The sequence below is a fragment of the Danio rerio genome, chromosome 25 (genome assembly GCF_052040795.2).
Source record: "Danio rerio strain M-AB ecotype USA chromosome 25, GRCz13ab, whole genome shotgun sequence".
NCBI lineage: Eukaryota > Metazoa > Chordata > Actinopteri > Cypriniformes > Danionidae > Danio > Danio rerio.
The window spans coordinates 13,992,269-14,006,468 of NC_141045.1; the positions used below are offsets into that span (position 1 = coordinate 13,992,269).

The 14,200-nt window shown below is 34.3% G+C and overlaps 1 protein-coding gene across 4 annotated transcripts; it reads right to left on the reverse strand.

Moving 5' to 3' along the window:
- Window positions 1-352: 352 nt before the first annotated feature.
- On the reverse strand, window positions 353-13,618 carry uba2 (ubiquitin-like modifier activating enzyme 2). 4 transcript variants are annotated; one of them, XM_087310609.2, is made up of 17 exons: window positions 13,461-13,618; window positions 12,154-12,237; window positions 12,004-12,074; window positions 11,839-11,903; window positions 11,658-11,758; window positions 11,194-11,315; window positions 9,067-9,134; window positions 8,371-8,492; window positions 8,179-8,278; window positions 7,934-8,082; window positions 7,680-7,773; window positions 5,878-5,990; window positions 5,570-5,725; window positions 5,371-5,467; window positions 3,520-3,625; window positions 3,300-3,439; window positions 353-1,051 (listed from the first exon to the last, which is right to left on the reverse strand). In XM_087310609.2, the coding sequence occupies exons 1-17, from the start codon at window positions 13,599-13,601 to the stop codon at window positions 861-863; spliced, it is 1,920 nt and encodes a 639-aa protein (XP_087166735.1). In that variant the 5' UTR covers window positions 13,602-13,618; the 3' UTR covers window positions 353-860.
- Between the last annotated feature and the right edge of the window lie 582 nt (window positions 13,619-14,200).

A 14,200-nucleotide genomic window follows, 5' to 3' on the forward strand; every position in this document is an offset into this window, starting at 1 on the left:
CAAAGCAAACAATCAGTTGACCATCGCCTCAAAAACTGCCTGTGAAAACGTAAATCCTGCCAACTAGGGAAAAGGTAAACGTGTCACGACGCATCTTGGATGAACTCCGCTGACGACAGAAACCACGTGAACGGTGGACTCTGAAATGTACGTGAGTAATAACAAGTGAAAACAGAATGTTCTTACGTCAAGCATTCTAATGTAAACAACATGTAATTAGGACGTTGTACTTACATGAACACGTTTCTGTGGTAAATACAGATTAAGTGGTATTCGCTCTGCTGCTCAGTTTGCTCAGTAAATGAGGCATGAGCTGATTTATACTGCACTTAAATAATGAAACAACGGCATAAACGGTTGTCTTGTGTATTTAAAAAAAAAAAAAGAAAATGGTCACAATATTTTTCATTGTGATGCTGAAGCAATGCAACAAGATAAGCAATCCATCATACAGTAATAGTGTTACCGTAAAATGATTTTACTTTGAAATGTTACTGAGGTTGGCAACAAAAACAACCTGTAATAAATATGGAATATGGTTTTTCCAAGATGAAAATGCATTGAAAATACCATCAGCACTTTTGTCAGATTTTCTAAAACACTGCAAAATACGAGGACATACATTGTAAAAAATACTGAGTTGAAAAGCTGTTTTGTCCATCCGAGGAAAAGCTAACCGAGGTAAGTTCATATCTCAGCTGTTTTCTGTTCCCAAAAAAAATATAGAAAGGAAAAGACGACATCCATTGAGCTTGAACCATATTGTACAGATATATTTACATGTTTGGTAAGAGAAACCGTACAAAAAATTGAACTGGAGGAAAATCCTGTATTGTAGGCAGGTGAAATCTTGTCAAAGACTAGTCTAGAGCGATGATGTCTTCATCATCATCATCGGCCGGCTGCTGGTCCAGGCGTTTGCGCTTAGATGAAGCATCGTCTGTTTCAGCATCATGATGTTTCCTCTTGCGGTTACTGGACTCTGTGTCCATGGTGCTTGATGACGGCTCTTCATCAGAGTCTACGAGAAGGACATCGTCGTCCTCTACAGCTGCTGGAAATGGGGAAAAAATAAAGTGTGTTAAGGCCTGTTTACACCAAGAGCAATAGATAAAACAATACACTTGCATCCACATTTAGGAAACATAACGATCAGTTTATTTTGTAGTTAAGCTTTTCATTTAGCATTACCTCCCTTGTAACTAACAGATATTCTCAGTGTGTTACTAGCACATACGTTAAGTGAATCCAACTTGTGTAATCTAAAACAGTTAATTTAGCTATCACAATCAGTGTAGTGGTGGAATAAAAACAAATGATTTTCACCTCAGCATTTTTAAGAGGCAAAAAGTGCTGATGGTATTTTCACAGCATTTTCATCTTGGAAAAAAAAATCATTCCATATTTATTACAGGTTGTTTTTGTTTGCAACCTCAGTAATATTTAAAAGTCAAATCATTTTACAGTAACACTATTACTGTATGATTGCTTGCATATGCTTTTGCCTTTCTTCACAGAGGGCTAAAACAAGCACCAGCAGCTTGAGCTACTTAATTTTTAAACTTTAATTCGCTAGCCTGGCTTTTATAACGTCTATGTATTTTTTAATAATCATTTTCCATGGTATAACCTTTTACAAAACGTCATCTTTAAATAACCTTTAAAAAAATAGCTTAAACAGAAATTCTCCAAAATGTTGTCTGTAGATTTAAATTGTACAAGGCCTTTTTATATTTCGATGGATTATGACAGGCTGTCAGTGTTTTATTGTTTATTGTCTGAGAATAAAATACAAATAAATTTTAAACTGATCCCTATGATAATGTTTTTTCTACATCTTTGTAGAAAAACTTGATTAGGTAGGCGCCACTTTATTAGGTACACCAGTCCAACAGCTTATTATTGCAAATTTCTAATCAGTTAACCACATGGCAGCAGCAGTTTTTTAATGCATTTAGGCATGTAAACATGGTCAAGTCGATTTGCTGCAGTTCAAACAGAGCATCAAAATGGGGAAAAAAGGTGATTTAAGCGACTTTGAAGGTGGCATGGTTGTTGGTGCAAGACGGGCTGGTCAGAGTATTTCTGAAACTGTTGATCTACTGGTATTTTCATGAACAACCTTTTCTAGATTTTACAGACAATTGTCTGAAAAAAGAGAAAATATTCAGTAAGCGGCTGTTCTGTGGGCACAAATGCCTTGTTGATGCCAGAGGATAGAGGAGAATAGACAGACTGGGTCGAAATGAGTGTCAGTATGTGTACTCTAGCCTATATAATGTTGAACATAATGCAAGAGGGAATCTGATATTGATAAATGTTTTATTTTACCAGTGAAAGAATTGGTCTAATAATGTCAATGACAAATAACAAGCATATGTCTCAAACATAATAATTCAACATCAGAATTATGAATAGTTGTATTCTAATGTCATCACTTTACTGTTAATGACCAGGACAAATTTAAAGTCTATACAAAATGTAGTATTTTTAACCAACAGCAGACCTACACATAATATTATTTTTGTTTTACAATATGCTTGAGAAATAACAATAATATTAGCCCACTCATATTAACCCTAATTTTACATATACAGAATTGTTAGAAAATTATGATCTTTTTAGGGAAAAAAAAAAAAAATGTGATTCTCATTTTAGCCAGAATCGTGTAGCTCTACTTTGGGATGTGGTGGAACAGGAGATTCGCATCATGGATGTGCAGCTGACAAATCTGCAGCAACTGTGGAATGCTATCATGTACCAATATGGACCAAAATCTTTGAGGGCTATTTCTAGTACCTTGTTGAATCTACACCATTAAGGCAGTTCTGTAGGCAAAAGGGGTCCAACCCAGTAATAGTAAGATGTACCTAATAAAGTGGCCAGAGAGTGTAGTTGTGCTCTGAACTGTTGTTTTATTTATATATTTATATTATATATATATATATATATAATTTGTGCAAACTTAAAAAAAAAAAAAAAAAAAAAGTACGTCATTCTAAGAATGTAGTTTATATGCTATTTTCAATGTAATCCAAAATGAGGATTTAAAAAGCAGTCCATGAGTACTGTGTACTTATTTTTTTTATATATTAATTTAATAAAATCTATAGAAACCTTTTAAATTCTAAAATAGATGACGCTTACATGAGAATCATGTTCATGTAAGACTAAAAACTACATTACATCATAATCGTTTATAGACTGACTTTTAACAATTTAACATGCAGGTTTGGACTAACATTTTATTTCTTTTGTGTGTAAACTATTCCTTTTAACAAGCAATATTTTGTTCTTACCTTTTGATGAGGTAGATGGCTGGGCAGAATCTTTATTCCCATTGGCAATGTTTTTCCCTTCTTCTGGGGCACTTGGAGCAGGCGCTTTATCCGGGGCATCACCGACTACTTCAAACTCAACATCCTTTTCCAACTCCTCACTGTAATTAATGCCAGGTTCATTTTAAGTGTGAAAAGGCAATGTATATTATCCATTAGCTGAATAAAAACACACACCAACCTGTGAATTACATTGACCAGAAGAGTGTAATCCTGTAGGAAGTCGTCAGCTTGAAGACGGCTCCCATTCCGAATCCCAAAGTCAGACAAAAACTTGTTATTGTTTGCTATAAGGGTCAAAGACGAAAAGAGTGTTAGCATCAAATGAAAAATTTTACAAACTAATAATATTATAACATTGTTGCATCTAATTTTAGTTATTATTTAGTGCAAGAATAGTTTTAAAAACAAAGTATCTTGTCAGTAATATTGTAATGCTGCTTCAACATACAATAATAGCAAATTATGTTATTTAAAATGTTGTTTCGCCATTATAACTTAAACTACAAGGGAAACTAGGAAGCTTTAAATCATTTTAAACATCATAAAATTTAGTATGATCATTCAATCTCATGTTTTATTAAGTACAGGTTGGTCTGTCACAATCAATATACCAATTTTTCGTACAACACGTAGACATGTCCTCAATAATGTTTGGTGATGCAACATACGTCACCTGTACATAAAAAAACAGTTCTAACCACATTTTAGCTGACTTTGCAACAGAGTCAGTATGGATAAAAAAACACTATAGTATTTACTATAAATTACTATAGTATATTTTCATGTGTCTGATGACTGAAAATAGATACTTTTTTTCTAATTTTTAAATTTTTTTTTTACCTTGGACGTTACTGTGAAAATTTAATATTAATATTTATTTGTTTAGGACATCCATTTTCACATTCTGATTCCAATGCCTAATTATTAAAGGACTATAAATGAAATATTCTTAAGAATAAAATATCAAAATGGTCTTAAAATCATTTATTGATATATATATATAAGATATCATGACAGGGCTAAATACAGGTCACAATATGTTTTTTTTTTATTTTCCTCAATTGTGTAAAACTGAAAGAAAAGTCACATTTTTTAATAGTAAAAAAAAAAAATTTCACAAAAGGTATTCGAAATGAAAGCAGGCACTTGCATTGATTAGTACCCTATACAAACTAAATTGTCGAATGTATTTGGTACAAAACAACAAAATAATGTATCATAAATAAAACATAAAAAAAAAAAAACAAGCTTTGCGGATTTGCTACAGCAGTGGCTGACAATAAATATCTGTATTAACCTTTCCATGCATACAATCACACAGATGATTCATGAGTACCGCTGCAGGTAAACTCTAAATGGGATACGGTTATGTAGTTTAATTTTTGTGACACTACAACAAATATTTTTACATTACCCTGAGGGTTGAGTTTAGGGTTGAGGTAGGGTTAGACGCGAATAAAATAAAAATTAAATAATATAATTGCTTCATTAACTTGCAATCGCAGCTGTATCCCTTTTTAGCAACAAAAGGCAGCACCCATTACCCGTCATATAACAAATATTACAATCATTATTAAGCTGTTTAAAAGACAAAATATATGTTCTATTACATATTTAAGAATCTGAGTATCAGAAATTTCACAATATAATTAGAACATTTGTCAATATTTACAGAAAAGGGCAAAACGAAACAAAATACCATATAAACATAGATCCCTGGGGCTGGTGGGTCACGTGATAATCTCGACACATCACCATGAGAACTTTAGAATGCAATGGATTCCAAGTAAAAAACCTCCCACAGGAGGGTCAGCTGGAGTATTTACAACTCACGGAGGTTGAAAAGGTTAAGTCTAGTTTTTGAACTGTGCAGTAGCTGAATAATTAGGCCTACTACGCTACTTTATTTTACTGCTGGTCATTATGAAAGTACCTGGAGAGACAAATATTTCCTGAGGTGGTAAATAGTTTGAGAAGCACTGTGTTACGGTATAGAAAGATGCCCTCTAGAGGCTGACTCAGTTCACACCTTCAGTCTCTCCTTCCTCTGAAGAGATGAGGATCGTTCCCTTTCCGTCCTCAATCTGCACATCTGGTGCCACCATGCCAAACTTCTCCTTCAGTATCTGGAAAAAAAAATCCCACCACAAATAAACATTTCAACCTCCCAATCCAAACCAAATATAGGTCACCCTCTTTAAACATGGGATTGACGCAATTGTTGGTACCTTGTCCTGAAGAGCTTGCACCATGGTCTTGTGCACGTTAAGCTTTACTGTGACCTCGGGTTTGCTGGCACAAACATAACAGCTGGCATTTGGAGGGTCCAGCGCACACGGGACGAGCAGCTTTTTCCTGGGGTTTGGCTGTTTGTTTAGGAAGATCTAAAGAAAAACACAAATTATTCAAAGGTCAGAATGACCAAAGCCACTGATAACCAAGCTAGAAAAAGAAAATTGAAGATGTGTTAGATTAGAGAGCACATGATGCAATTCAGTTTTGATCATGAACTGTAGAAGCAGAAGATCAAGCTCACCGTGCGACACTGTTCAAAGTCTGAGTTGAGAATCTTCAGTGCTTCCAGAACAATGAGACCGGCAATGACGGCGTTAGTGGTGGCTATAGCTGGAATGATGTTGCCTGCCATGGCTAGATGAGAAAACAGCATGGGTTAAAGCCACATTAAAAATCACAAAATTATTTTAGTTGAAGCATTCAATTGTTATTAATTTGTTTTAATGCCACTATAATTTGTTTTAATGCCACAATAGATTCTTACACAAGCTACAAATGTGTTTTTCTTCCACTTTTACTTAATATGAATGTATAAGTCTTGAGTGGCCAATTCTACATTGTATGTGGTGTATGTATATTCTTGTATGTACAAACTGGTCATGTTCATTTTCAAAATGGTAATTATTTCTTTCATTTAGAAATGGATTCACTTAAGACAATTTGTTGTTTATACATTCACCATTTTTCAATAATATACTGGTAGGAATGGGTATCATTAAGGTTTTAACTGTATTACTACTTTTATCGACACTACTTATCAGTTAGGTACTTTATCACTTTACGGTTTTCTTATCACTTCTTGTAGTGTTTTTTTAAGGAAGATTTTTTTAACAGAATTAACAACACTATTTTATTACTACGTTTTTAATGTATAACAAAACGAAAGCAATAATTGTAAAACAAATAAATTTATTCTGTATATAATAAATTTTTTCCTGTAAAAGAATGTACAATGGTTTGGGGGAAAATGACTAAATTTTTAAACATTCTTCTGGAGAAAAATCAACATGTTTGCCTTTTCTGGCAGAAGTCGGGACTTTTTAGTTTATTGTGCTCCCTGCAGTTAAAAATACCCTCTTTGAATTGCAAAATGCAGGTAAATGAGATCATGTTAATGATTTGTCATTAACGCATTCACATATATATATATATGTGTTTTGTGAATTATCTGTCTTTAACAGTTTTGTTGCATCTTTCCATGTAAAAAATAAGTTTAAAAATTCTTAAGCAGTTTATTATTAGGCTATATTTGTAAATACAGTAATTTAAAAGCATTTTTAATGTTTTAAGATTTATTTAGGCTACTGCAGATAAAAATCACTTTCATTGTAACTGAATGTGTGCATTTATTTAACTATTAATATTATCCTCATTTAAGTGATTGACTGCTGGCATAATGATGTGGATGATGTAATGTTACCGTTATTAGCTAGGCAATCAAAAATGTTTCATTTGTCTTTCTGCAGTTAATGCACTTTTAAAAGATACTTTTACTTTGCCAGATTGCTTGCGTTTTCACTAATACAATAAAAAAAACTTGTTGCGTTTGTTTCAATGGCCATTGTTGCTGTCCACTTGGGAAATACAACCCGTTTGGTTCACTCCGCAAGCTTACAAGTTGTGTGTGTGCACTCGGTGGAGGTTTGTGCTAAGCGGAGAACTGTGCATTTTTTATACTTAATGCACTCGCCGGAAACACAAGCATTTCTCATGAGAGATTGCCAACTGTGCAGACAAATATCAAATATCGCAAATTAGAAAAAAGTTGGTCAGTTAAATTATGCTACTTTAAGTAATGTTTATTCAGCAATAATTCTACGGTACAGATAGCAGAACCGTTAACGTCAGAGCTCATCAATACTTCAGTCTTTTATAATGTAGCACCAATACCGATAAAGTACAGAGTTTCGGTACCCATCCCTATGTACTGGTATTAATTTCATAGTCAAAAGTCAGTGTCTCCTTCGATAAAGCAATAACGCACTTACTTAAGCTCGAGTTATTAAAGCGTTTTTAAAAAATGTAAATCAACCATACACCTACATTTGACATCAAAGCGGCTTTTCATGTTCATGCTGAATACATTCATACGCAAGTTTGAAGCTGCTGTAACAAAGTCCATGGCTGGAGGATCGTCCTGAAAACAGCAGCACACATAAAAAAACATCTAAATGTTTTATTCACATTAAAAACGACAACTGCACCTCTCATATTTTGGTTAGGTATATAGACATTTTGACTGATAGCCAAACTGGTATATACTGTTAGCTTATGAAAAAAAGCTGTTTAAATCTCACCTTGTCCCAGACGAGCTCTGCACCGTCACCCTTCTCTTTCAGCTGAGATCGTAGAGTTTCTACACTATGCTGGAAGAGTTGAGCATAACCCTGAACTCCCAAAACCTGCTGGTCCTTCAGCCCTGAGCCAATTACCTGCTCCTGAGAACCTGCTTTTAAAAAGACTTACTTAATATGCATTTTTTAACATACAATTACATTTGTTTAAATAACTGTTGATAGCCATGTAAGAACAAAATACCCACCAAGCTGGTTGATTTCTTCCCATTCTAGTGGTAACGGGGCTTTTCTTTTTTTCCAAAGCTTATCCATGGTCAGCAGATACATTATGTCATCTTTAAAAAGCTGCAAGGAAATATATAAATTACTTTCAGACAAAAAAAAAAAAAAAACAAGTAAAGACTAACGTAAGGTGAGGTTTGTGACAAAGCTGACACCTTGTTGAAGAGTTTGATAGGGTCGTAGCCTGTGGAACGAGCCCACTCTTTAGTGGACACTCGTTTGATGTCTCCATCCTGATCGGATGCTGTGGCTCGAGCTGCTGCATCTGCAGGATTCCCTAAGGTAATAAAAAAAAAAAAACATCCTTTAATCAAACAGGCCCATTAAAAACCAATGTAAGTTGCATGTTTGGAATATACAGGGTTTCTGCAGGTCACATCAAGTCCAATATAAAAGCTTTTTAAATATGAATGAAATTTCAGATATACAAAGGGCTAAACACTAAGGATTTTTAACATTAAAAAACATTATAAACAAACGTTATTGTGAGGAAGATAATTAAACCATATTGGTAAATAGGACATGGATTGTTGGTGATTGGATGTGTGTTGGCCCGAGTGGGTAAATTTACATGGACAGAAAAAAGTTAAGACCCGTTTAAAATTATTTAGGACCTACAACACAATATTTCAGCAAATTTAAGACTTTAAGGCCTAAAATTGTTTTTGAAATTAAAGACACTGCAGACACAATGTATATAATTATGATTGTCACAAAAGATATCACAAATGCTGGATGGAAACACCTAGATGCATATATTTGCTAATTGTTTATGCAATACTACATTTACTTGTAAAAAAAGAAAACACCTAAATTATCACAAAGTTTGTTGTAAATGTCTGGCTACTTACAGGCGGCTTCAGGGTCAGCAGTGTCAGGCGATACTTCCTGATCTGCATCCTCCTCACCAAACAGCTGACTATATTGGCAATTGAATGACATGAAAAAGATAAAAAAAGAGGACAATAGACAAGAAAAAGAAGACAATAGCAAAATTAGCTAAAATTCCACAAAACTGATATTTATACACCAATTAATTTATTAAAACCATCACCAGATACAAACAGAGTCTTAACTACAAGTCTCAACAAGTTTGGTTTAACATGAAAGATATTATTGATGCAAACTAGAATTTACTTCTCAAATAAAAATTAACAGTTTAATAAAATTGTTCATCCATGCTTTACATTAAACCATAAATCTTTATTTTGCCAGAAAAATGAATGTTCCAAATATCATTTGTTTTAGTGGCTTTTCAATTAAACTTAATTAAATGTCAAATATTAATTAGTAATTGCATTATGAATTTATAGCTTTAATTAATCTAGCTGCACAATATATTGGCGACCATAACATTTAGCCCAATATCAAAATTAGGCCGATATCTTTAAGCCGATACACAACGTAACTTTACAGAACTGCCTGAAACGCGCATGCGTAATTCAAACTTGTTCAGACTGTTAAGTCTATCATAATGGATCTTTCCCAACAATGTTTGTTCCTTCAAGGTCCATCCTTTTCTTGTGTGGTATTGCTGTACGTTAATGACTCAGTAAGTAGCTATGTTCCTTATCATTGTAAATATGTTTGAGTGTCGTTGCCATGTGTTGTTAATGTAAGATTCTAATCAGTTTGAGCAGTAAATTTATAATGAATATAACGAGCGCACATGATGGCGTACACATTAAACTATCAAAGTCAATCATATTTATCATGCTTTTTTATTACTAATAACTAGTCCCACACGCAATAAGTGCGCGCAGAAATGCACAGATTTTTAGTCAAACATTAAGTCTATTTATTTTCTTATGTAAATTTATATTCTTCAGTTTTTAATTTCAGTAATATTATTGACTAATATGCAAATGATTAGCTGATTTATTTACAATACAATTTGTAAAGTAATATTATTTATTATTTGTCTTTTAGTAGATATATATTCTATGAGAGACTTGCTTTGTTTGCCAAATGAGTGGATCTAATTGGATTTGCATTGTTACCATTAAATAAGTTAAAATGTGTTATTTTTCATTTCATATAAGATGGTTCACTTCACCTCGCAGTTTTGCAGATTTATTTCAAGCAATTTGACATGCTTTATTTCTAGAGAGCATTGTTTTCTGTGTCCTGATTAGCGCATTGTGTTCTGTATCCTGACTGGCTGTACACCATTGTCAATCAATCTCCTCATGCCGTGTCTCCTGTACAGTGCAGAATGTGTTCTGCTTGCCAAATTTACATGAATCTTTGATGGCTAGCAGTGTGATTCTGAAGTGCTGTAAGGTACATTTGCAAGTTTTCTCCCCACAATTTTGACGAAACATTCTGCAGTCATAGGCACCTGCGGTAGCACCCAAAAGGCAAAGAAAAATGGTAATAATCGCACAAAAAGGTTTAACTTGTAGACATGCTAAAGTAATGTAGAAGTTTCACGGCTGTAGGGCGCCATTACGTAATAAATAAATGAAGATAAAATGGTTTTGAACTTTGGTTTCATTCTATAATACTGCACTTAATTTTCTACTAAAGTTTGAATTTGAGAGAGTTAAATCAAGAGAAAAAAAGTGTTAACATGTTAACGCCTGTTTGAGAAAAGTGTATAAAGTGTCTAGTAAAGGGGTTTTACAGCCGTAAAACACCTATACTAATTGTAACAAATAAAGCAGACTACTTTGCGGATTTCACCTATTGCACATTATTTTTAGAATGTACCTCCCATAAATAATGAGGGACCATTGTATTATGTTTTTGGTTATGATATTCCCAAAATAATTCAGCATAAATACAGATTTTGTTACAACATTTTGCACAGAAATCACAAAAAAAAAAAAAAAAAAAAAAAAAAAAAAAACATCCGCAGATTCTGTCTGGCTCATCTAATAACTAATTTTACAAATGGGATTCAGAAACATTGTACTTCAAGAACAATATTAGTTTAGTTTTATGCCGAGACAAGACAGATGTGATTGTGAACTTACTTGAAGAGATATTTAGCCCACACAATGCAGTGGATGGGTTCTGAGGGCGTGTTGCGAATGGTGCAACCTGGGAAGGTTTTCTGTGTTGGTTTAGGCTGGCACTCGTAGCATTCTGTCTGACCCTGAAGTTGGGAAATGCACAAAATATTAAAGCCAAGAGAATGACATTGAGATCAATTCACCCAAGCGACAGTTTACCTAAAAATTAAAAACATCATCATTTACTCACTCTTCACTTTGATCCAACCTTTTTCTTATTATAATAGAAAAAAAAGAAAAGTTTAATACCATTAACCAAACTATTGTTGGTCCCAATCGACTTCCATAGTCATTTTTTTTTCTACAATGAAAATGATACTATTTGATTGCCAAAATTCCTCGAAATATGTTCTGTGTTTAGCAGAAAATGTGGGTGAGTAAAAATTGATTTTAGGTAAACTATCCCTTTAATAAAAGAGCCTTGCCTTCTTGATAACCGTGACTTGTCCCAGATAGCCAGCCGTGCCGCTCTCAATAAGGGGAATGTCAGCTGCCAGACACATTCGGTTCACATGATTTCTGGCCGCTGCAAATATAAGACAAAAGACTTTTAATACTGAAGCAAGATGATCCTTCACGTTAATATTTGCAGAAACTAATTCACACCTCTGTTGTCCAAAGCATTCATTACAAGCTGGAAATTCCTGAAGAACTCCACATTGTAATCTGGGCTGCAAGAAGAAAAAACATCAAGGTTATTAAATTATTGCTTCACACAGTAAACAAACAAATTTACAAAGTTTTTTTTGGCAATAACGTTACTGCACTTACTTCATGATGCTGTCGTGATAGGCAGTGATGTTTGCAGATGGACAAAACCGAAGCACGCTCTCCTTGGCAACCTGAAATGCACAGTCGTCAAAGGTCTGTTGCACATTTCTGAATATTACAAATGAGCCGAAGTTAGTTTGTATCATTCACCTGAGCTTTAGACTTTCCAACATGTTTCTTCTGAAACAGAAATTGTCTGTTGAGGTTGCTGACATCAATGGTATCCAGGTCAATCTGCAAAAGAGGATAAATAGAAAACCAAGACGCTATGAGACATTAGTAGACACCGTTTAAACATACTAGCCAATCAATAATATTACTATGCGTTTTTTTAATGACTACCCAAAACACACAGGATGTGTGACATTGAAATTTAATAAACTTTTCCCATTGTCACATTTTCACATTGTCATTTTAAAAATGCTTGAATGCTTTGCATCGGATTGACTGTACCTTCGCTAGAGGTCTTGAAAAATATACAATGCAACTATAGTTTTTTGGCCACGGTTGATATTGTTTAAATCATAAACTTCCTTCATCTTTACGTCACATCTTTTTTTAAAAATGTATCGTCTAACAGATTTCAGATTTTTAAACAGGAAAATTGAGGAACAGTTTTTTGTATGAGCAAGCAAAATTATACCATAACTTTGAATTTAAGACTTTCTGCTTTAGGATTTTATTAGGGGACCTCATTTTTACTTTATTAAGCACCTAGTAGTTTAATTAGCATAATATTTTCAAAATAAGCTACTTTAAAAATCAACCCTATTAATATTGGGTTAGTTTTATAATCGCACATTGACAACTTGCGACACAGTCCATATATTGTTTACCACGCTACTTTGAATATTCAGTCTAAAATCACATGTGAAAATAACTTCCAAACAAAGCACTATTTAACTGACTATGAATAATGTTGTATTTTGATGGCCATTAACTGCCAATATTATTTCCCCATTTAAAATTAGCAAAGAAAAACTTTCTGTAACTAAAGTTACTTTATTAAAAAGAAAGTCTGAATATAAAACCAACTTTACCTCAATCCTATTAATCACGTCAGCCTTTACCTTTAATAGAGACTAAAAAACGCTGTTTATTAGGACTAAATGTTATATTTATCTACTGGAAAGAAAAAATCTTAAAGAGGTTATGTTTTTAATCTTTGACTGGCCCGGGAACATTTCCTTCAACAGTTTGGCGTGAAGTGTGGCCACCGTGCTCAATGTTTACAGCACAGAAAAAACATGGCGCGAAATCAAACAAATACATGATTTCTGTGTTCACTATGAGATAATGAACAGCATTACGCTTTTAAGAATTTTAAAGTAACGTGTAATGCATTAATAAACACATTCCAAGTCTGTGGTTTTCATTGCAGGTTATTATAATTGATACTCGGCGATGATGGGCCTGATTCCTCCAGCACAAAGAGAGTCCGCCTTCCTCCAACTTACCACCTCAATATTCTTAAAGCCGGTGAGCACCAGGTTTTTCAGGAGCTCGCAGCCGATGCCTCCCGCCCCGACCACCAGCACCCGGCAGGAGGAGAGGGAGTCAGCGAGCTGTTTTCGGAGAGGACCGACTAGTTCTGCCATTGTCGGCTCAGCGTTTCGGCGGCGCGCGGACGAGCAGCGGTTTGATCCTGCGGGGAGGGAAGTGGGTGCGCATGCGCAGAGACTGCTAAAAAGCGCGAGGGTCGTATAAGGTTTTAACTGGCGACCTCTGTTGGCTCGGCTGAGCTGCAGAAATGTGTTGTTTAAAGGGATAGTTCACCCAAAACGGAAAACTGTCATCATTTACTCACATTGTACTTGTTGCAAACCTCTACGTGTTTCTTTTGAACAAATAAGAAGATATTCTGAAGAAAGCTGGAAACTTGTAAACATTGACTTCCACAGCATTTGTACTATGTTACAGTTTTATTTAATATCTAGCAAATATCTTCTTTTGTGTTCACTGGAATAAAGAATTTACTCATAGGGTTGAAACCAGACGAGGGAGAGTAAATAATGAGTCATTTTCCGTTTTTGGGTGAACTAACCTCTTTAAGTGGAGATTCTGATCATTTACACGAACTTTACTTGTTCCAAACCTCTACAAGTTTCTTTATTCTTTTTTTTATACATGCACCTAAGAAGATAATCTGAATAGAGCTAAAGCTTGTAAACATTGACTTCCACAGTATTTTATCCTA

Coding starts and splice junctions, on each gene's coding strand:
- uba2 (XM_087310610.1), bottom strand. CDS start 13,601: ATGGCAGAACTAGTCGGTCCTCTCCGAAAACAGCTCGCTGACTCCCTC. Junction 5,991..7,679: donor AAGCCGCTTTGATGTCAAAT/GTAGGTGTATGG, acceptor TTTCTCATCTAG/CCATGGCAGGCAACATCATT. Junction 1,055..3,299: donor GCCATCTACCTCATCAAAAG/GTAAGAACAAAA, acceptor CCCCATTTCCAG/CAGCTGTAGAGGACGACGAT.